Below are 22,785 nucleotides of genomic sequence, written 5' to 3' on the forward strand. Positions count from 1 at the left end.
AATGCAAATAAGGAGCTGTGTGCATGAAAAACAAAGAAATGTATTACTCCTACAGGGGAGGATTAGGTGGAGGGAAGAGAAGTTGAATCAGGCAGAAGTTTAGCATGAACAGTGGAGGGAAAGTGTTTGGCTCCAGGCGAGTGGTAAAAGGAAAACACACTTTAGATGACCCACGTTAACTTGTTTATTTTTACTGGCCACAGAGTTAATCTTTTCACCACCCTCTGAGGCACACGCTGCTTGATGTAAACTTTTAAATTGCTCCTGCATGGATTTAACAAGAAGAGTCCTCCAGGCCTATCAGTAACAGCTCTCATAACACTGGCTGAACTCAGGCTTCGCTCTGTTTCTCCGGTTTGACTCACATTTCAGAGCCGTCTCCAACTTGTCAAGTAAAGCAGCTCGGTTTGTGGCCTTTTGCTTCAAAACACAACTTTCTCTTTGCTGCGGTGCAGTCAAGTCATTTTCAATAAACCCCAGAGCTGTCATAACACAGATAAGACACATTACTCATTCAAACAGGCCTCAGATTTATCAACTTTTGTTGCAACAATGCTGCAGCTCATCCGTAGGATTGCTGAGAGATTACAGCCTGGTTGGGCCTGGATTTGGGGCTTGGCTGTACGTAGGTTTGCTTTAAATGTCATCGAATCTAAAATAAAAGACACAGAGGCAGGTTTTATAACAAGGGTCTTCAACCTGTGGCTCTTTGACTCCTTTGCAGTGGCTCGATGTAGCTTTAAAAAATATTATTGGAAAAAAGAGTTTTTATTTTTCTTACAACTAACCTTAAGTTTTACAGCCCTGGGAAGATAACTACATCTACAAAAAGACTAATCTGGAAGAAAATACAGATTTTTATTCCGTGTGGATGGATTCAATTCACTGACAACGTGCTGGATTAATATACATATTTGATATGTGGCAAGACAGCAAACAACAAAAAATGATCAGTTAAGCAATGCTATCAATATATGTTATGAAATTTAATTCAATTAAATTTTTTTTTTTTTTGCAAATTAAGCACTTTTTTTCAATTCTTTATTATCATTATTATTTTATTTTTAACTTGTTTTAATTTTTGGGTAAATTAAAATAAATTACTTTTTTGAATGAATGACAATAAATAAAATTTCTAAATTGAAATTTCAAAAATTTGCAAATTTTTAATTTTTATTTCACCAAATTAAAAAAAAAATAACCAAAATTTTTTTTAAAAATGCAAAATTTTCATTTTTTAAACCAAAATTAATAAAAAAATAAAAAAAATAAAAAATCTCTAAAAACGAACTCAAAATTGAAAAAAAAAAAATTAAATTAACTTTTTAAAAAAAATGTATTTAAAACTTAAAACCCAGACATCACATGCGCAATTTCATAAATAATATAAAAAACTTATATTTTTTAAAAATATAATTATTTAATTTATTTTAACTTAGTTTAGAAGTGTTTATTGTGAAGATAAAATAGATTTTGTTGCTCCAGAATGAGTATAATCCAGGTGAGCTGGTAAAAATGTCTCCTATGAAAGCAAAAGTTGCGGACCCATGATCCATAAGATGTCAGTGTTTTAGCTCAGTTTTTTGAACATTTAATCCCTAGAACATGATTTTAATCCATAATCTTATGTTTGTTCACTTTGCTTTGTCTCATTTTGTGTTTCCTGTCTGTAACTTTGTGCTTTAGCTGCTGCCTGTCTTGGCAAGGTCTCCCTTGAAAAAGAGGTTTTTAATCTCAATGGGACCAACCTGGTTAAGTACAGACTAAAGAAAAGTTAAATAAAAAACCTGGAGACTGAGAGACCCCCAGAAACTTTTAGTACAGGTGGTCACTGACACAGAAAGTCTGTTTCATAACTTTATTTTCTTGTTGCATTCTGAGGAAGCCGTTAAAAGCTTTCCCAGAAACCAGCTGTCATTTTCTTCAAGAGGACATTAACGGCTTTATTTTGAAGAACAAATCATTTTCCAGAAACACTTTGGGTGCAGCTCTATTCAAGCTGCCTCTGTACCTGTTTGTGAAACTGTCCATTAACTTAACTCTCTGCGCTTCACTCCTCTGTTTCTTCTCCTCTCTCTTTTCAAATGGCAATCAACATCCGGCTCTCCTCTCCGTCTCTGACTCAAGGGCAAACAGGAGCTGCGCTGTGCAAAGGAGCTTTATCTCAAGCAGCTTCTACATAGAATAGAGTCAAATAGATTTTTGTTGTCGTTGTTGTTGGGAAACAATGAAAGGCAGTTTAGCAGCTCTGCATGGAGGATTAGGTCCTACGTCTGTGCACACTGCTCACAGCTGCATTAACTGACGCTATGATATCATCGTTTCTCTGGTGATCAACAAACTACAGGTATGATGTTTCAGAGCGACTGGTGATGGAGCTATAGTTACAGCCCAAATATACCACCGCTCTGGTGTGTTTGGCTGTGTCTGAGCTCTGGGTCAGATACGCAAGACTTCTACTTTTGCCGGATGTTTAGGAAACGACATATCAATCTGCACCAGGCAGATGGAGCAGATCAAACAGGAAGTGGTATACTGAAACCACGTTAAAGCATTCAGTGACTTTCAAAATAAAAAATCTGTGTCAACACCAGATCATACTTAGCTTTACAACAACAAAAGCAGGGATAATGAGTGGAGCCAGCGCAGGAGTCAACAGGTTTGAGGTTTTACAGCCCAACATGAACCAGAAGAGGATCATCACTGGGATGGGAAGTGAGTAAATAACTGATTAGAACGGACAGCATGGGTAATCATGTTTTTGGTTGAGTAATTGACTGATACTTAAGTATTGATACTTCTCTGTGCTCTAAAATCCATTCTCAAACCAAAATATTGATACTTTTGATACTTGTCATTTGGGATCCTGTAAATCATGAACAGGACCACAGTAAATAGTGACCAAAGTGTTGAAATCGTATCTGAATGATACGTCATTCAGTGGGAACTACTTTTTTAAATCCTTGATTAATTCAGGTCAGGTTTCCTCAAAAACTGATTACTTAAAGCAGCAAATTACTTTAACTGTTGAATAATACCATTATTATTATGATTATTATTATTATTATTATTATTATTATTATTATTATTATTATTATTATTATTATTATTATTATTATTATATTCATAAACATTTTGTTTTCTTTAAATATTCTTTATTTTGTATTTTTGTTATTTTTACGTTTCTTTATTTTTTTTTGTATATTTGTGTATTTTATTTCCTTTTCATATTTCCTGTTTTACAGAATGTACAGCTGGTAACTATTATTTTCTGTTCACATGTTTTTTTTTGTTGATTGTTGCTTTTTTCAGTTATTATTATTACTATTATTAATTTATTATTATTATTATTATTATTATTATTATTATTATTATTATTATTATTATTATTATTATTATTATTTTTTATTGTTATCATTATTTTTTTTTCTATAAATGTTCTCAATTCTTTTTATTCTATGTAATTTGTATTTTCCTGTATATTTTTGTATATTTGTATATTTTATATCTTGAGTTTATTATTATTATCATTATTATTTATCATTTTATTATGTTTTCATAGACATTTTTTGTTTTTATTTTAATATTTCTATTTGTTTTTTGTATATTTTTTTATATTCATATCTTAACTTTTTCTATGTTTTATTTTACAGAGTGCACAGTCAGTAACTCTACATTATTTTCTGTTCATATTATTGTCTTTTTAATTGCTGTACCAACACACCAAGTCAAATTCCTTGTTTTTTGCAAATGTACTTGGCAATTAAAGTCTTATTTTGATAAATAGTTCAAGATATGGGCACTGACAATCTTGCTCAATCATTGTAACATATAATTATTAATTTAACTATATTTTGTATTGGCAGTTCAGATTTAGTGATACGATTTGACACGCTCTGATTTTTTTTTTTTACTTACCAAACACATTGCATATATTAACACAAAGTATGGGTATTAGATCAAAAATCACTGATACCAGCCTGGATTTTACTCAGCATCGGATCGCGAAGGAAATTGGTGGTACTGAACATCACTAACTGGAAGATGATTTCATAGAAAGTATTCTTTGCTTTTCCACATCACGTAACAGAAAAAGGACATTATGGCACCAAAAACCAACACTCACAGCTTTTTTCACTCTGAACTCCAAACCTGCTCCTCTGATTAAAACTTATGTCGCATAATTTAACAACGAAGGCCACGAACAAGCTGCTGCATTAGCTCCTTTGACCTTTTCCTCTAATATATACTAATTTTTTACTTTAATAATCTTTTTCCCTTTATTAAAAAAAGCTCCAACCATTATTCAAACTTTGCATGTGATAATTATGCCACATGGAAAGCTTTAATGAATCTATTCAACGTGAGGAAGTGTATGTTCCTCAGGTTATTCATGAGTTCATGGTGTGGAGTGAACTTGGTGCTCTTTACTCAGACTCTCAGATAACGCTCTCCAGTCTTTTCAGACTTTCTGTTATATAAGATTTAATGCAGATAATCAGCTCTTGATTTTTACCTCATTAGGACATGTGTTATACGTTTTTCCCTGTAACCAGTTCACTAATAAGGGTTAGAGAAAATAATTCAGCTCCCACACAGCGCAGGCAGAGACGGATGATTCAGGTCAGACCTCACAGCCACGGGGCTTTGAATAGATCAGGTGAACAGTCGGGGATAGAAGTAATAGAGTTTTCCTGGTCACGGTGGCGGCCTTTGTGCACTGTGGCTGGTGTGTGTGTGTGTGAGGATGCTGGGGGGGTGAGATGATGGGAATAGTACCTGGGATGGTGGTGGTGGGCTCTGTAGCTATGCTGAAGGAGAGGGTGCCCGGCTCCGACTTGCCCTGCTCATTCTCAGCCACCACGCGGACCTCGTACTCCGTGTCCCAGTCCAGGCCGCTCAGCATGGCGTACTCGCTGTCGTGGGGGAAGCGGATCTCTGGTTTCCAGTCAGAGACGTGCTTCTGGGGGGGGAGGGCAGAGGAGAGAAACTCAAAGCTGAGTAACTGGTGTGAAAGTTATTCTGCACAGGCGTCTGAGAAAGGTCATCATTGATCATAATACCATCAATTATTCATGGAAAAAAGGATAATTTGGCTCTGTGGGACAAAAATATGTGGAATTGAAAAAGAAATAGACTTTAATTTTTAGCTTGAGGATGGAAAAAATAGTGATTTAGGCTCCTACTTTAAACTTTAGTTGTTGCACAGTAAAAGACTGAAATCTTATCAAGTAGTTTTGTCTTATTTTTCTAGTAGTAAATGTCTTTTTAGACTTAATATGAGCCACATTCATGTTATCTAGACTTAACCGTAGTCTGCAGGACTTTCCAATCGTCTCCTCTGGGCCTCTGTACATCTGTGTCAGTGTCTGTGTCTGCCTCTACCCCCCTCCTCAGCCTGGATGTTGATGTTTTGGTTGTATCAGGATGTCTCCGGGCGGGGAGTAAGCGTGGTAACATCAGCCAATCACAGCGTGCCCGGTGCACAAGTGACTTTGTGTGTTGATTAGTGAATGGAAGAAGCTAATTAGAGCAGCTACGATAACGGACGTAGCATGGAGCATAGAAAACTAAACCAAACAGATAAAGCTTATTCCTTGAGTGTGAAGTGTGAAGCTTGGCTCCACTTTCGCTCACTTTAAGAACTGTTTTTATCATTTGAGAAATATCTTAAAGTGAGGAGGTTGCTGTCGAAATCGGATCTGGAAATGGTCATCCATGCTTTTATCTCGAGTCGCATTGATTATTGCAACTCTGTGTTCACTTGTTTAAATAAAACAACTGTAAACAGACTTCAGGTTGTGCAGAGCTCTGCTGCCAGACTCACCCCTGTTTTGTCAGCGCTTCATTGGCTTCCAGTCAAATTTCGTGTTGACTTTAAAATTTTGGTCCTGACTTTCCGTGGTCCCTAAAACTTGTTTTAAAACTGGTGGTGACCTGTCCTTCCAGGCTGTAGCTCCCAGACTCTGGAATGAGCTGCCTCTGTCCCTTCGTGTTGTTGACTCTGTGGACTCTTTTGAAAGGCACTTGACAGCATTGTTATTTAGGAAAGCTTTTGGATGATGTTTGTTCAGAGTAGTGGTGTGCGGATCAATCTAAAATATTGATATACTGATGCCAACGTTGGAATCAGCTTTGATTAATGTTTGGGTGTATAGATTGATACTGAAGTTTCAGTTTCTCTTCTCTAGAACGAATTTAAACACACTAACAAACACAATAAATATTACGATTTTTATTTTATGTCATCTCGTTTATGTGTAAGAGGAAGTGTTTTTGTAAGACCCCGTGTGTGACGCGGCTCTCCATAGTAACATGGCCATTTTTTGTGGCTCTTGGTCTGTGACTGGTTGGCAACCCCTGACCTTAACAACATGGGAGACAGCATGCTCCTAAAAAAAATGGCCCCAAATTGGACAACCCCATTTTACAGAATGGTGCCATTGGATGTCATGGGGAGTTGCTGACGTGCAGATTCTTAAACAGTTGAAAAAAAAAGAAAAGCAGTACCAAGTCACCTTCTTTCCCAGCATACTCACAGGCTTGTATCTGACCAGGTAGTGGATAATGGGAGAGCCACCATCATCCTGCTTGATCCAGTTGACCCTGTAAACATTGCCCTCCTTTTGGACCTTGCCCTCTAGAATGGGGGCACTTGGTTCCCCTGCACAGGACAGACCAGTGACATTTGATTAGTCCACACACACATTTCCAGTTGTGTTAAAATCTTTCTGAACTCCTAAATGAATCCCTCCACTGTGCTTGTAACCTTCTTCTATTTAAGTGTCCTTGAGTGTTGAAGGTGAACGCAGCTGAAACTTTATTTGATTGCAGGTTTGGTAGCTGGAACTGATTGCTACTCCAGCGTATACTGTTTTAAGTTGCTTTTCTAACAAGCGGTGCAATCAGAGGAAAGCGCAGATGTGTAGGCAGTAATCACAGAGTGATTAAGGCATCCTTTGTTGGTCTAACAGTGAGTTTTCGTGCTGTCATGTCGCTGTACTGAGCTGTTAAAGGATGAGAACAATCAAAACAGAGAGTGATAAACCTCCATGTGACCACATGCTGATGGCTGAATGTGCCACGTATCACAGGAGCAGACATGTAGGAGGAACCAAAGGTCACTTATGTAATGTTAAAAGCTGGATAATATGAACTCTGCAGCTTCACAGCAAAGTGGTAATTACCTTAAAAGACGCTCATTTACGTCTGAGGGTTTATGTAAGCGCATCGGGACATTATGTGTAATGACAGCAACTCCAGACGCGCTTTGTCACAAACACATCCGGTCTGAGCTGAAAGGCTTTTAGCTTTGAATTACATTCGCACAGACGTGTCAGACACCTCCAAAACATGAGCGGGGTTAAAGTGAGGCTAACAAAAAACATGTCAGGAAATTAGCATCAATTACAGAGAGGGCGCTAAACGTTTAGCACAGAGCATCAAACTGTATCCGTGACTCCAGTGTGACTTTTCTCATCCGCTAACAGCTCAGATACACAACAAAACAAACAGATAAAGCTCATTTTGCTCTAATCAGGGTTTCACATATCGAGGTATGAGTATTTTGATATTTTTAATTCTGATATTTGCAGGAAATGAGAACATATGAAATTAGGCCTGTCACGATAATCAATAAATCGATTATCCAAACAACCTCCTTACCCTGAGGGGTAAGGAGGAAACACACGCTAATATGAGTGATGGCACCAAAGATACGGTTCTTAAGCCGCCTGCCACAGTCCCAGTGTGGGAATATTTTGTTTTTTATCAGAATGAACAAAGTGTGAGCTCATGAACACCAACCAGCTGATATGTGGCATTTGTTTGAAAATAGTGGCGACGAAGAAGAAGAAAGGGAGGTGCAGCGGAGCCTCGTTCTTTGACAATCCGCTCTTACTGAGGCTTTTGGTCGGCAAAGTAAATAGAAATAAAAGCGCCAAATGGTGGCGCTCAAAGACAGATACATTGCCAAAGAGATGCAGCCCTTCAATACGGTTAAAACCAGAAATGTTAAAAATGTTTGACAGACGGTACGGATTGACTGGGAAAAAGTACATGTTACAAACAATTCAGGAACTGTATAAACTCCCTTTTATATAGGCTATAGTTTTTATTGCTATGTTTTTTTTTTGGAATTTCGTTTTTCTTTAGAGACGTGGTCTATGTTTTATTGTTTTTGATTAGTATTAATTATTTTCATTGACATGTATTTTTTTCTAAAAGAGAGTCCATTTCATTTTCATTGTATTTTTTTCTCTTTCTTGTTTTTTTAATTTATTATATTTTTTGTTTAATTTATTTTAATTAAAAGATCCTGACCTTTTAATTACAGTTAAATACTATTAAGAAATTAAAGTTTCTTGCTTTTTATATGGTATACTCATTTTATTATCCCATTTATCATAAATACATCAATAAAAAAATGGGAAAAAAATCAAAATAATATTGACAATAATATTGTTTATTGGCTATAATATTTTGGAAAATTATCGTCGAGCAAAATTTGTTATTGTGACAGGCCTATATGAAATGTTCTTCATGCATATTAGCAAAAAATCTGACTGTGTTGCTCGCAAAGATTATGAATCAAGTTTTTGCAGCAAAATTCAACAAGTTTAGATTTTTTTTCTGCAACAGTAAGTAAAAAAACTACAAAATTCATCCTATTTTTTTCAACACTGGATTGTAATTTGTTGTGAATTCTATTTCCCTAATGAGAATCATTAGCTTCCTCGTGATGAAGCTTGATGAAGCATCATAAGGAGGGGGTCATAGTTTAATTTTTTTTTATTTCTACCATGACTCAGCCTTTTCCTAATCACCAGGGAGAAGATTGCAATCAGAAATTACCACTTTACTATGATTTTCAGAACATTGTTTGAGCATTTCCTGCCTGGAGGTATACAGTGTGATTAAAAGGGAGTGATTTTGGGGGGAATATCCCTTTAGGAACAGTTTAATTAGAAAGAAAGCAGTGTGTCTGTCTTAGATCAAGGTTTGACGCCCCTCATTATCGACCCTGCTCTCCTGAGTAATGGCTGCTGGGTCACCTGCTAATGAGCGTGCTAGCCTTGATCGGCGTGTTAGCTTAATGCTGTTAATAATATATACACAGTCTGTTGGGACGGGAGGTTGAGGAGGCGGCGTGTTGCTTGTGTTGGCTTTTACCTCCATGCCACAGAACGACACGGGGCTAAGAATGAAAATTAATGAAGCACATGTTGGTCACACACTGTTAGCCTTGTTATTAAACTGAGCGCTTCCTGCTAACGCTCTGATAATAACCTCACATGTGATGTGAACTCTCATCCTATTTCACGTCAGCTCAGAAAATGATGCTTTTAATTTCTTTGACATGAGCATAGATTTCATACAGTGAAAAAAAAAACAGTGAGGAAAATATTGAACATTTCCAACATCAGTGTTAGTAGCTGCAGTTAATTAAATGAATATGCATGAAGGCACTTTCTCCTGATCATTTGTAATCATCGTGTGCGTGACGGATGCTGGAAGTGAACCAGACAGTGTTGGTTAGTAACAGCAGCAGAAACATGGTGGCAGGTAGACACAGGTACATTCAGCGTGGTTATTCACAGGCATCATTCAGAGCTGGGTTATTGTTCGGAGGCTAAAAACAGAGAGAAGGAAGGTTAGAGGAGGAAGTCCCCATGCAGGCTGGAAAGTGTTGGTGCTGTTACAGAGAAACATGTGGAGCTTTCTCCAAAACATGGAACTCTACATGAAACAGCTTCCTTCCTTATTTTCCAGCATACATTGTGATAAGTGAAAGAACTGAAGAGGAGTTACTGAAAACATGCTGCAGAGACAAAAAGAGCTTGGTTACGTTTTTCTGTAAGCTGTAGGATTTTCCCTAAGAGACAAAATTCTTTATGTTTCGATGTAAAATTCAGTTCTAACTGACTGATTGGACTAAATTAGATTAATTAATTAGACACATCAAATATACTACTTTTAAATGAAAAACACAGACTGATCAGTCATGTTTATTTGTTTATATTTGATTAGCATTATAGCTAACTAGCAGCTCTGACTGAAGCTACAACACTGACTAACAACAGGCGGCAGTGTCATGGCTAAAGCCAGTGGTTCCCAACCTTTTCTAACTCAGGGCTCACTTTTATGTCTCAGAAATGTTTGTGGTCTACCTATAACCCCATGAATATAGAGGCCATATGAGGCGTTATCAGGGATTTTTTTTTTTTTTTAATTAAGGACTGAAACGAATACTACGATAAGGGCAAAGCAAAATGGTCCAGCCGATAACAACAAAAGTTTGTTCCCCTCTCTATCAAAAAAAAAAATATGAATAAATAAATGAATAAATAAATAACAACAAAAATAAAAGAAGTCAAAAACGACCGCACGAAAACAAACGCAATGAAAAACAAACAAAAACAACAAAAAAGGGAAAACAAAAACCCAAAACAAACAAAACAAAAAACGAAGTTAGACAAACAAAAAGAACCAAAACAAAACAAAAGACAAAACAAAAGAAACAGATAAAAAACTTAACAAATAGAAATAAAAAAAAACAACGAAGCAAGACAAAACAAACAGAACCAAAACAAAAAAAGAAACAGATAAAAACAAAAAAAATAGAAATTAAAAAGAAAAACATAACAAAAACGAAGCAAGACAAAACAGACAGAAACAAAACAAAACAAACAAGAAACAAACGGAAAGACAAAAACACAACAACAAAAAATGAAACAAGACAAAACAAACAGAACCAAAACAAAACAAAAAACAAAACAGAAGAAACAGATAAAAAACTAAACAAATAGAAATAAAAAAACAAACAAAAAACGAAGCAAGACAAAACAAACAGAAAAAAACAAAAAAAATAGAAAATCCAAAATCAAAAGAAAAAAATAAGCAAGACACAACAAACAGATTCACAACAAAATTAAAAACAAACAGAAACAAAAAAAAAAACAGAAATACCAAAAAAAAAAACCAACAGAAACACAAAAAACAAAACAAAGATACAAAAACAAAACAAACAAAAACACCAAAAACTAAACAAAGACACAAAAACAAAACAAAACAAAGAAAGCAAAAAAATCTAGAAGACTTGAATTTTTTTTATAATATTATTTTTAAACCCAACTGAGCTTTACTTATTAAAACAATATGCTGTTAAGTTTTATATCTATGTTTTAATTCCTCCCACACCCACACAAAGATCCACTATATTGGAAATGAAGGCGGCCCACTTGTAATACCGTGGTTGCCCATCAGGAGGCTGCGCCGACAGGTTGGGAATCACTGGCTCAGAGGCTATGTGTGATCTGAATTTTGGGTCTTTTTTGATAAAAACTTAAATAATTGATTCCATTACCAAGGCTGACGTTATCAATTTTTAAGTCGACCAAACGCTCATCCCTAACATTGATTGTACAGCCCACGAATTTTCACTGACTGATGTCAGCTGTGAAATCCAGGATTTTCATGTTCGTTAATCTAAGTACTAACAGTGGAAAAGCTGGAAACAGTTTTAGAAAGAAAACTTTGAAAATGTCTAAACTATGATCAGATTATTCCAGTCGTTTGTGAACATTCAACAGAAAGGAGACAGACACATGCAGACAAGACCCGACGTGTTCTTTGGAGGACAGCAGCAGCAGAAAAAGGAGACAGAGACAAAGGATGCAACAAGAAAACAGGAAGTAGACTCGCATGCAGCAGTGATGCAATGGCTCTGCTGTGAGTCCGAACACTGAGAGCTACAGGCGAAAACTCGGGGACAGTAAGATCGGTTAGCTCCGCGGGTGAGAGTGAGAGCTGATAAAAAAGCAGCGGCACTTTGTGAAGGAGGTCCTGAGATGTTGAAGTGATTTGAGATGCAGTGATTGATCTGAGATTTGAACTGTTCTAGTTATAGTGAAGCTAAATGATCGCGAATTAATCCTATTCTTCATAATCTTGCTCCACAGTTTCAGTACTTTAATTATTTATGTTCTGAAAAGTGATCATTTTTATCTTGTGCAAAAAAAAAATCAAAGTCTGTATCACATGCACACAATCACGTAACTTTTGCACATGCAGCTCGTGTGTGAGTGCAGCGCCTGTCAGGAAACACAGAGTCAGGAAACAGTTCGTAGGTTTTGGTATTTGACTCTCAGACGCTGTGGCAACAGACTGAAATACAGAAATCCATGAGCTGAGTGTGTGTCTGGGGTCTGCAACAGTAATCTCCCCTCCGGCCATGTTAGAATTGGCTTAGGCAGAAACGTGCAACATGTGCGCATGTACCAATGTCATCACGCCCACGCACAGAGACTCCAAAACACACAGGTAGGAGGAAAAAGAGGCCAGGAATAAAACGTGTGAGGAAAAATAAGTGTTTGGTGAATTTTAGAGGGTATTTCTTTAACAAACTGTTACACAAGATAGAAATGATCAAAACAAGCTTTTCAGGACTCAAGGGGCTCGATAGAAACCAAAGACCTGGGCTGTGTCTGAAACCACTCCCTGTCCCTCCCTGCTGTTTTGTAAGGTGGTCAGATTTCTAGGTCAGTGTGCTCAAACCCACTTAATGTGTTTTTAAAAAGTAGTGTATGAGTGATGTTCACTATAGGGGCAATGAATAAGGTGTAATAAATGTAATTATTATATCTGATATAACATTAGTGATGACTGAAATCCATGCTGCTTTACAGTTACTGAGAAAAACTATGACTGCAAATCCTCAGCCGTCCATGAGCGATGGTGTAGTTTGGCAACATTGATTACGTCACTGTCAAGGGCTGGCGAGTTGAATAAGCAAAGGATGTCTTTCCAACATCTTGTTTGAAAGTCTGACTTTGGTCTCCTGAAGGTGCAGAGCGTCCATTTATGACTTCCACAGTACCTCCGTATAAGAGCCCCCCTCTGGGCTTGGAGATGTTCAAAGAATAGAATAGAATAGAATAGAAAATACTTTATTTATCCCCGAGGGGAAATTCAGGAGTCACCGCAGCATTTAAGAAAACAAAAGTAAGAAAGAGTATAGAAAGTGCAAAAATGTCCATGAGAAATTAGATGACGACATCCTGTCCACCACTCGTCCACCACTCTCCAGCCCAGCCAGTCTCCACCTCCACAGGGTCCAGGACTGAGCCTCCCCAGCAGTCTGTTCAGTCTCTGTCTCCTGGATCCTGTCTGCTCACAGCAGGCGAAGCTCCTCCGATGTGTCGCGGCGTCCGATGTCAGCTCCGTCAGCCACGTCCGTGAACAGCACGATGCCGCTGGGTTAGCACAGCTAGCTCATCCATCCCCCGGGGCTAGATCCCACGTTCCCAACAACGATGGATGGAAGGACAGGTCCACGTCGTCACCTCCCAGCTCACATCCAAGAACCAGCACGTCGTCCTCACCTCCTCCTCCTCAGCTCGAGGGAAATCATCAAGCCCTACACTAGTTAGCATTGACATGCTACAGGCTGCTAACAGCTAATTTCGCATGTAAACAATGCAGCCATGGTTACATGTAGGATCTCCAGACAAACACAGGAGAAAAGTAGTAAAAAAATACCGCCGAAGTCACAAAAGTTTGGTGTCCGTGACCGACGATGAACCGTACAGAGTGATGATCCACTCCAAATACAAAGATTACGAAAAAGAGACGAAAAAATTACAAGAAACGGACAAAGACGAGAGAGCTGCTGCAACAGGCAGCTACTTGGGTAGCGCCTAGCAACCAAATGTGACGCCAAGTTTAAACTCATCAAAATGAGGGAAAGAAAGGGGAAAAAAGGAAAAAAAGGAAAAAAAAAAAAAGGAAAAAAAGGAAAAGAAAAGAAAAAAGAGAAAATGGAAAAAAGGAAAAAAAAAGAAAAAGAAAAAAAGGAAAAAAAGAAAAAAGAAAAAAGGAAAAGAAAAAGGAGTGAAAGGAAAATAAGAAAAAAGAAAAAAGGGAAAAAAAGAGAAAAAAAGAAAAAAAAGGAAAAAAAAAGAAAAAAGGGAAAAAAATGAAAAAAGGGGAAAAAAGAAAAAAGATAAAAAAAGGAAAAAAGAAAAAAAGAGAAAAAAAGAAAAAAGGAAAAATAAAAGAAAAAAGGAAAAAAAGGAAAAAAAGAAAAAAAGGAAAAAAAGGGAAAAAAAGGAAAATAAGAAAAAAAGAAAAAGCAAATTAACTCATCAAATTGAGTCTTTGGATACATCAAACTCTGAGGCGACCAAAACTAGGCATCCAAAAATGATGTAGAAAGGAAGGTCTGTTTGCAGACTCTCCTGCTCCAGACTCCTACGTTATCAGGTCCACCTGTCTAGTCCCGGGTTGGACCCCCTCTTTTCTCCAGAACTGCCTTAATCCTTGGTGGCATAGATTCAACAAGGTCCTGGAAACATTCCTCAGAGAGTTTGCTCCATATTGACATGATAGCATCACACAGTTGCTGCAGATTTGTCGTCTGAACATCCATGATGAGAATCTCCCGTTCCACCACATCCCAAAGGTGCTCTATTGGATTGAGATCTGGGGACTGTGGAGGACATTTGAGTACAGGGAACTCATTGTCATGTTGAAGAAAGCAGTCTGAGATGATTCCAGCTTTATGACATGGAGCGTTATCCTGCTGGAAGTAGCCATCAGAAGATGGGTACACTGTGCTCATAAAGGGATGGACATGGTCAGCAACAATACTCAGGTAGGCTGTGGACTTTAAACCATGCTCAGTTGGTACTAAGGGGCCCAAAGTGAGCCAAGCAGTTGGACAGGTGTGCCTAATGAAGTGGTTGATGAGTGTACGTCTAATTCTTTGTATCTAAGGGAGCAGGGAGTTGGGAATAAGGGAGTGGTCCCGGACACAGCTCTAGTTTCACCTCTTTGTATGACGAATGTGAGCATCACTTTAATAAGGCACTGTGCACACTGTTAAACTGTCACTGTAAGGATGGTCAAAAAGAAAAAAGTTTCATTATGAGTGTGGATGATAAAATACTAAGGATGGGAACATGTCGACTAAATGTTCTTACATGAATTTAAAAAAAAAGTTTCTCTCCTTCTATGAATCTACATGACCTCTGCTGATCTCATGACCTAAAACTAAACAGACAAAAAAAAGTTACCTTCTGTTGGCCAGCGAAGACGACATCATCAGCACCATGCAAGAGCCACATGACAAAGTCACATGATGTGCACGCACATGATTGGTTGATAAGAAAATAAAAGGAAACAGGGAGAGGAGGAGGAGGAGGAGGAGGTGGAGGAAGAGGGTTGGGGAGAGGGATACGGGAAACATACAGAACATATTTGAAATGATGAAAACAGTCAACGCAATAAACAAATGAACAAGAATGTTAAACACAAAATGGCACAAAAGGAGTAACACAAAGAACCGAGAGAAACACAGAAATCGATCAACACGTCTTTGAATACATGTGAAAAAACCAAACATGTTGCAGGATGAATGAAGCAGGCTCCGGTTCTCAGTTTTTAAGTCTTTAAACAAACGTTAATCAGCTGATAGATACTTAAACACATCAAAGAGTCGATTTTAAAAGCAGATTTGTTGAAGATATTACTAAACTGTACACCGAGAACCGCCTCATGCATCCCCAGAATACACAGCTTTTCCTCAAGATCAAAAAAATATCAAAGCCTGATCTGAATTTGAGCCAACAGAAAAATCAGGAGGAAAAATCAGGAAACCAAAGCGACTGTTTGAGGAGATCAGAGGGAGCTCAGACTGTGCCGGATAAATATGACACACAACACAGCGGGCAGCAGCGTGGACACATGAAACATCATGAGACTCTAAAAGCGCTCTGATGCACTCGCAGGGGACACAGCTGGAGATAAACGTACGGCTGAGGATGCACCAGAGGAGTGATGAAGAGGAGATGTTAGGAACACTGCAAAGACAAACCACTCTCACTCAGGACGTCAGGATATCAACAGAAAGCTCCGACGCCTCAAACACATCATGTTACAGTCACACTGGTTAGTTTCTGCTGTTTTCTGGCACAAAAATCAACATTATGCAGGAGCTTCCAGGTGTTGTGGATCAGTCCCAGGAACCTGATCTTTCAGGCTGTGCAGGATTAAGGAGACGTGTCAGTTTTGTCTCCCTGGCATTACTTTCTGCAAATCCTGAAGTGTAGTGTGAACCGTTCTGTCATGAACGTCAGATAATCTGATACCGCGAAGCTGAATGGAGGCAATAATAGAAAAGATTGAGAGGCTTTCAAGAAAATTTAAAGTCGACCGTGACAGAGTGCTTCAGATAAGAATTACAATATTTAGATATTTAGATGGAGAGACACGGTGGGTGGTGAGATGTGGGTAAAAAAAAAGAAGAAGAGATTTTTTACGTTTTATAAGGAGATTAAGGAGGATAGCAGCACAAAACCAGCATCTCCAAATGATGACCTCCAGGTGAAGGAGAAGAGTTCAGTTTCTGACCAATCAGCACCAATCAGCTTCAGTCGACCTAATGGAGTTTTCAACTTTTCGTCCACAGCAAATAAAAAGCAGTTCACCCTGAGTTGTTCTGCATTCATTTTCTTCAATCATCTGGGCCAGAAGCCTGTTGTACGGTGGCCTGTGTGCGTCAGACAATTTGCAAAAGCCACAACAAGAAGGCGAAAGCAAAAACACAAATGCAAAAGCTACAGCCACAACTTTTTTTAAACTTCATCGATGATAAATAAAGCTTCTGAGGGGTCTGACCTTGTGATAAAATACTGTATTTCTTTATTTGCTGGAAAAATCGCTCATTTTTTAATTAAGCTTTGTAAATCAATAACATTAGCATCAAAGCTATATTTAGCAACAGTAAGGATTCAAAAGAAAATCATTAACTGACTTTCTAAGATTTTCTGTGTATGTTGGGAAAACTTTCCTCTTTACTTCTGTTGAACTGTAGCTATTCATTCATGTCATGGCTTTTGCATTTGTGTTGCTGCATTTCCATTCAATTTGTAGCTTTTGCATTTTTCTTGTGGCTTTTGCCTTCATGTTGTGGCTTTTGCATTCAATTTGTTGCACTCATGAAATAACTTTTGCATTTCTGTTGATGCATAAAAATTCATGTTGTAGCTTTTGCATTCAATTAGTAGCTTTTGCATTCCTAGTTGTTGCATTCCCATTCGTGTTATAGCTTTTGCATTGGTGTGCTGCATTTGCATTCTTGTTGTAGCTTTTGCATTCATTAAGTAGCTTTTGCATTTGCCTTTGGATTGTAGCTTTTGCATTCAAATTGTAGCTTTTGCATTCATGTGGTAGCTTTTGCATTAATGGTCTTTGCTTTTGCATTCACATTGCCGCTTTTGCATTCAATTTGTAGCTTTTGCATTTGTCTTGTGGCTTTTGCCTCCATGTTGTGGCTCTTGGGCTCTAGTTGAAGCTTTTGCATTTGTCTTGTTGCTTTTGCATTCATGGAGTAGCTTATGCATTTGTCTTGAGGCTTTTGCCTTGTGTTGAGGCTTTTGCATTCAATTTGTAGCTTTTGCATTAGTCTCGTTGCTTTTGCCTTTGTTTAGAAGCTTTTGCATGTGTCGTGTAGCTTTTGAATTCAACTTGTACCTTTTACAATTTCATTACCTTTTGCATGTGTCGTGTGGCTTTTGCCTTGTGCTGTGGCTTTTGCATTCAATGTGTAGATTTTGCATTTGTCTTGTGGCTTTTGCATTCATGTTGTAACTTTTGCATTCAATTTGTAGCATTTTTCATGCGTGTTTCAGGTTTTGCATTCATGTTGTAGTGTTTACGTCCAATTTTTTGCTTTTGCATTTTTGTGGTAGCTTTTGCATTCATGGTTGTGGCGTTTGCATTCAATTTGTAGCTTTTGCATTCATGTGGTAGCTTTTGCATTTGTGGTTGTTGCATTGGCATTCATGTTGTTGCTTTTGCAATCATGTAGTAGTTTCTGCATTCAATTTGTTTTTGCATGTATTTGTCTTGTTGCTTTTGCCTTCCTGTTGTGGCTTTTGTCTTTGTGTTTTGGATTTTGCATTCACGTTGTTGCTTTTGCATTCAAGGTGTTGCTTTTGCAAATCAGCTGACACCTACAGGCCACCGTACTGTATATTGTATGGGACTTTTATTTTGAAATCAACATTTTCACTAATCGAGCGCACTAACTCATCTCTTCATGAACTCTGAATCATGCAGTAGATTAACGACTGAAGGCGTCTGAAGTGTGATTCTGTTATTAACGAGCAGACGCACTGATTATCTGTGTCAAACACAACATCAGAGTCAGAGTGTTAGAAAGACAAACCCTCTTTGACAGATGTTAGTGAAATCACAATCTAAGACTGACTTTGACAGACTGTTAGCAAACCCTGAGCGTCTCTTCGTTTGTCTGTACTCTACGGCGCAGGTCTACGAACACAGAGTCAGTACGACAGGAGAACCAAGCGACACACTGCACACTGCGTGACTGGCATACTCACTACTGGCCATACTGGTGGCAGCGATAGAGGGTGGTGTCTCTGATGAAACTGAAAGATGGTGAGAACACGGTGAGAGGAGCTGAGGATCTCCACCATGAGAGAAACTCAGGGGTTGGATGTTACAGTGATGATAAAGAAATGCTCAGGAACTTTGTCAGAGAATGAATGAATGAATAAACTCTACAGTTTGTCAGGATCTGTTTCTCAAGCTCATCCAATGTTACACAACGATAAAGTAATCATATCTTATTTTTCACTGGGTCTGGGAAGAAAAAGACTATTCCCCAGATGTTTGACAACTTCTGTTACATCAAATATGATTTGGATGCAGCTGGAGAAAGAGAAACTGAGAGAAAAGGCAGAAACTTTTGTTATTTACAACACAAAGTATGATTTTTTTTAGTCATGGCTGGTCTTATTTACTCTTCATACCTTTTCAGTCTTATATTCTGGATTCTGAACTATCCTTAAATACTGTTAGCTCCCTGGCACAATGTGAGGTGGTAAGACAAAAACATCACCGAAAGCTGCGTCCAAGTTCAACTGAAAACAAACATCATTTCCACAGCATGAAAGTCGTATTTGTTTACCAAAGAAACATGAATAAATGATGCATAGATTTTGTTTCTGAATTTAAAGGCTCCATCTGATCTTGAATTCCCAATAACTGACCCCTCGCTGGGCATCATCCCTTAAATGCACTGCAATAAAATGAAATATTGTCAAATGTTTTTGTCTTATTTTCTTATTTTTATTTTTAGTCTTCATATAAGCAACATTCACCTGACTGGAAAAAAAATCTCATTATAAGTTGTTTAAAGACAAAAATGAGGTCTGAATCACTCGTGAAATAGGTAAAAAAAAATCTGCTAATTCAACAGGATAAAAGTTATTTGTTTTGAGACATTATTGTTTTTTTTGTTTTTTTTTTACTTTTTTCTTGCATTTACAACTATTTTTGTGAATGATAATGTAAACAAGATTTTTTTTTTAATTAATGAAATTTAAAATGTGATGTCTGGGTTTATTGATTATTATTACATTTGCAAAATTTACAAAAAAGATTAAAATGTAAAAAACAATAAAAAATAAATTGAAAAGAAAAAACTTGCAATTTTGATTTTTCTTAATCTAAAAATAACTTAAATTTTTGTGAATTTTTTTATTCTTCATTAAGAAAAAAATGCATTTTTTTGTAACATTTTATAAAAAAAAATTAAAATAAAATTTAATAATTTTAATAAATCTGTATTAATTCATGAAGAATCTTAATGAAGAAAAAAAGCATTTTTTTTTTTACAAATTTGTGTTACATTTTGTTGATTTAAAAAAAAAGAATTCAGAAATTTTAACAAATTTGTATTTTTACATTAAGAATCTTTAAGAAAAAAAACATTTTTTTTTGCATTTTATGTTACATTTTGTTAATTAAAAAAATGAATTAAGAAATTTCAATAAATTTTTAAAACTTAAAAGATATTCATTAGATAAATTTACAAAAACTATAAAAAGTTTGAAATTTCCAAACATTTGAAAAAAAGAGAAAAAAAAAGCAAAATAGAGAAATAAATGAAACCCACCCATTGGTGGATTATTTTTTAACTTGTTACAAGCAATTCAGACCCCAATTTTGTCTTTAAATAACTTTAAATAAGACATTTTTTCTGGACTTGCCAGGTGAGTGCTGCTCATATTAAGTCAAAAAAGGTATTTTTTAGTGAAAATAAGACAAAAACACCTGACTAGATTTCAGATATTTGTAGTGTGTCATAAAGAAAACCCACAGCCTCACTCAAAACAGAATTTTCTTGGAACAAATAATATATATTTTGGTGTCTTATCTTCACAGTTTGATCAGTTTGCTCCTCAGTCGTCTCCTCTACAGCCTCTTATCATCCCTCTTATAAAAACATACACTAAAACTGAATCCGCCACCACCACACTCACAGGACAGTTTTCATCTACAGGTTTTTCATATCTTTTTATTGAACCGTACTATAACCTGACCAGATTTGTTGTCCAGCATTTACTGCCCAATAAAAAAAGCATCAGCCTTATCCTTGGACCGAGGTCCCGGCACTGGAACATGAATCGGTCTCTGGATGCTGGACTGTGGCAGCTCACTGCTCTGTTAGCGCTGAGGGGTGAAACCCTGAGACAAATGTCCCCGACGTTCTCTGAATGAGTTATAACAGAAAGTCTCAACATCAGTATCTGCTGTTTGTTCATCTTCCTGGTTTTCATCTTTAAGTGTTTCATCCTCTATCTGTGAATCGATGCCAAATGCCTTTTGTCCTGGACGCACTGTTTCATTTACAGCAATAACTGTTCATTACCTCAGGCTGTCAGATCTCCACAAGGCCTAGCACCCCCCCCACAGTAAACAAACACATGCACTGAGGAAATGACAAAGGTAATGTTTAATCAAACGCATGAACCAAAGTGGGTGTTAACCAGCAGCGGCTCGTTTTCAAAGACTTCTGAATTTTCACAGACACAGGTCTTCCAGTTACAACCTGTTCACTTATTTGTGCAGTTTTTGACTTTTTTTTAGAAATCAGAATGACACATTTTTATAACCAGGATAAACCTCTTCAGTAGATTAAGATTAGAGATTTGAATCCAATTGCAACTCAGTTGTGATGATGAAAACAAACATTCAGCGGGTTAAAGACCATGTGAGGACTTTTTGAGTGATCTTACAATAATCTCATTTTTATAAATTTACCTGCTCACGTCAGCAAAAAGTCTTAATCAAGCTAATATCTGTTAATTATTGACTTGATCTATAACAGGGGTCTACAACCTTTAATTCATAGGAGACATTTTTCCTGAATCACCTGAATTGGAGTCATTCAGGAGCCACAAAGTCTAATTTATCTCCACAATAAAGACTAAAAAGTGTTAAAAATTCTAAACATAGTTAAAAAAAGTGTTGATTATCTAAACAAATTTTTTTTTTTTAATTAATAAAATTGTACATGCGATGTCTGGGGTTTATGATTTGTATTAAATTTGCATCAAATACAAAAAATGTAAAATGTCAAAAATGTGTGAGGCTTTATAAGGAATATTAATTTTTGACTTTTGTTAAATTTAAATTTAGGATTTTTTTTTTGCAAATTTCTGTTTAATTAAGTTTTTTTTAATTTTGATATATTATTATCATATTGAATAAAAATATTATTTCTTAATTCATTAATGTTTGTTCATATTATAATTATTATTATCTTTATTTTTATTTTCTATTTTTATTTGTTTATTTTCATTAATATTATTATTATTGTTATTATTATTACTACTACTACTACTAATAATAATAATAACAACAACAACAATAATAATAATAATAATAATAATAATAATAATAATAATAATAATAATAATAATAATAATGATGATGATAATAGTAATAATAATAATAATAATAATAATAATAATAATAATAATAATAATAATAATAATAATAATAATAATAATAATAATAACAATATCATAATTAAATAAATATTTTACAATTATTAAAAAATGGTTCTTTAATAAATACATAAAATTTTGTAACATATTTGGAATTCAACAATGTTGCCAAAAATTTTGCTTTGAAATTTGCAGAAAACCAGAATAATTTCTCAAAACAACTTACTCTCCTCCTGAGACTCTTTGTATCAGGGTTATCTCCTTCTTTTTCCAACTGAATGCTGAGGTGTAATGTCAAATAGTAATCACATTATCTGACTAAGCTGCATTTCAACAGTCTGATCTCGCACTGACTGAGCTCATAGTCTGATTTCTGAAGCTGTTACAAACACCAAATGAAAAGTCCTCACAGCACCTTTAAAATCCCCCTCCCTGATTGCAGGAGGAGAATAAGCTGCAGCTCATTTCCACCCACACCTTTACTGGAAGCTATTTCAGGTCTCCCTGAAGCTGCACCCTCACGACCTCTGAAGCACAACTGTTGTTGGGCCAAACCACAAATGGGAGCACTTAAGATTCCTGGTAATTGAAGTCCAAAATATTTAATCATCACCTTTCCATACGGGCCAATTTGTGCGCAGCATTGCTTAGCTTTTAGCTTTAATGAGCGGTAAACCACAGAACAACACACGCATGGGCCTGTGCTTATAAAACAACACTGATCTGCTGGAGTGATACAGGGTTAACACAGGTTACACACTCAGATTTACCAAAAAAGTTCAGGATATGTTTGTGGTCACATTTTATCAGCTGTATTTCTAAAAAATGCAAATGAAGACAGGATGTCCAGAATGATGAATGTGCAGATATGAGAGTGAATAAGACAGGTGGAAAAGGAACTTACTTGTGAAAGAAAACCCTGAGAAGTCCGATGGAAGACAGAACAGATGAAAAACCATGATGA

At 36.5% G+C, this 22,785-nt stretch overlaps 1 protein-coding gene across 5 annotated transcripts in view; it reads right to left on the reverse strand.

Moving 5' to 3' along the window:
- ncam1a (neural cell adhesion molecule 1a) overlaps nucleotides 1–22,785 on the reverse strand; it is a 481,923-nt gene that overhangs the window by 39,518 nt on the left and 419,620 nt on the right. For all 5 annotated transcript variants that reach the window (XM_074671801.1, XM_074671802.1, XM_074671803.1 and 2 more), the window contains 2 exons: nucleotides 6,540–6,664; nucleotides 4,780–4,963 (listed from right to left, as the gene is read on the reverse strand). In XM_074671801.1, coding sequence (XP_074527902.1) covers nucleotides 4,780–4,963; nucleotides 6,540–6,664 — 309 coding nt within the window. The remainder of the gene's footprint in view (nucleotides 1–4,779; nucleotides 4,964–6,539; nucleotides 6,665–22,785) is intronic.

The sequence above is a fragment of the Halichoeres trimaculatus genome, unplaced genomic scaffold (assembly GCF_033239565.1).
Source record: "Halichoeres trimaculatus isolate MK-OKI-2021-1 unplaced genomic scaffold, fHalTri1.1 fHalTri1_scaffold_6, whole genome shotgun sequence".
Lineage (NCBI taxonomy): Eukaryota > Metazoa > Chordata > Actinopteri > Labriformes > Labridae > Halichoeres > Halichoeres trimaculatus.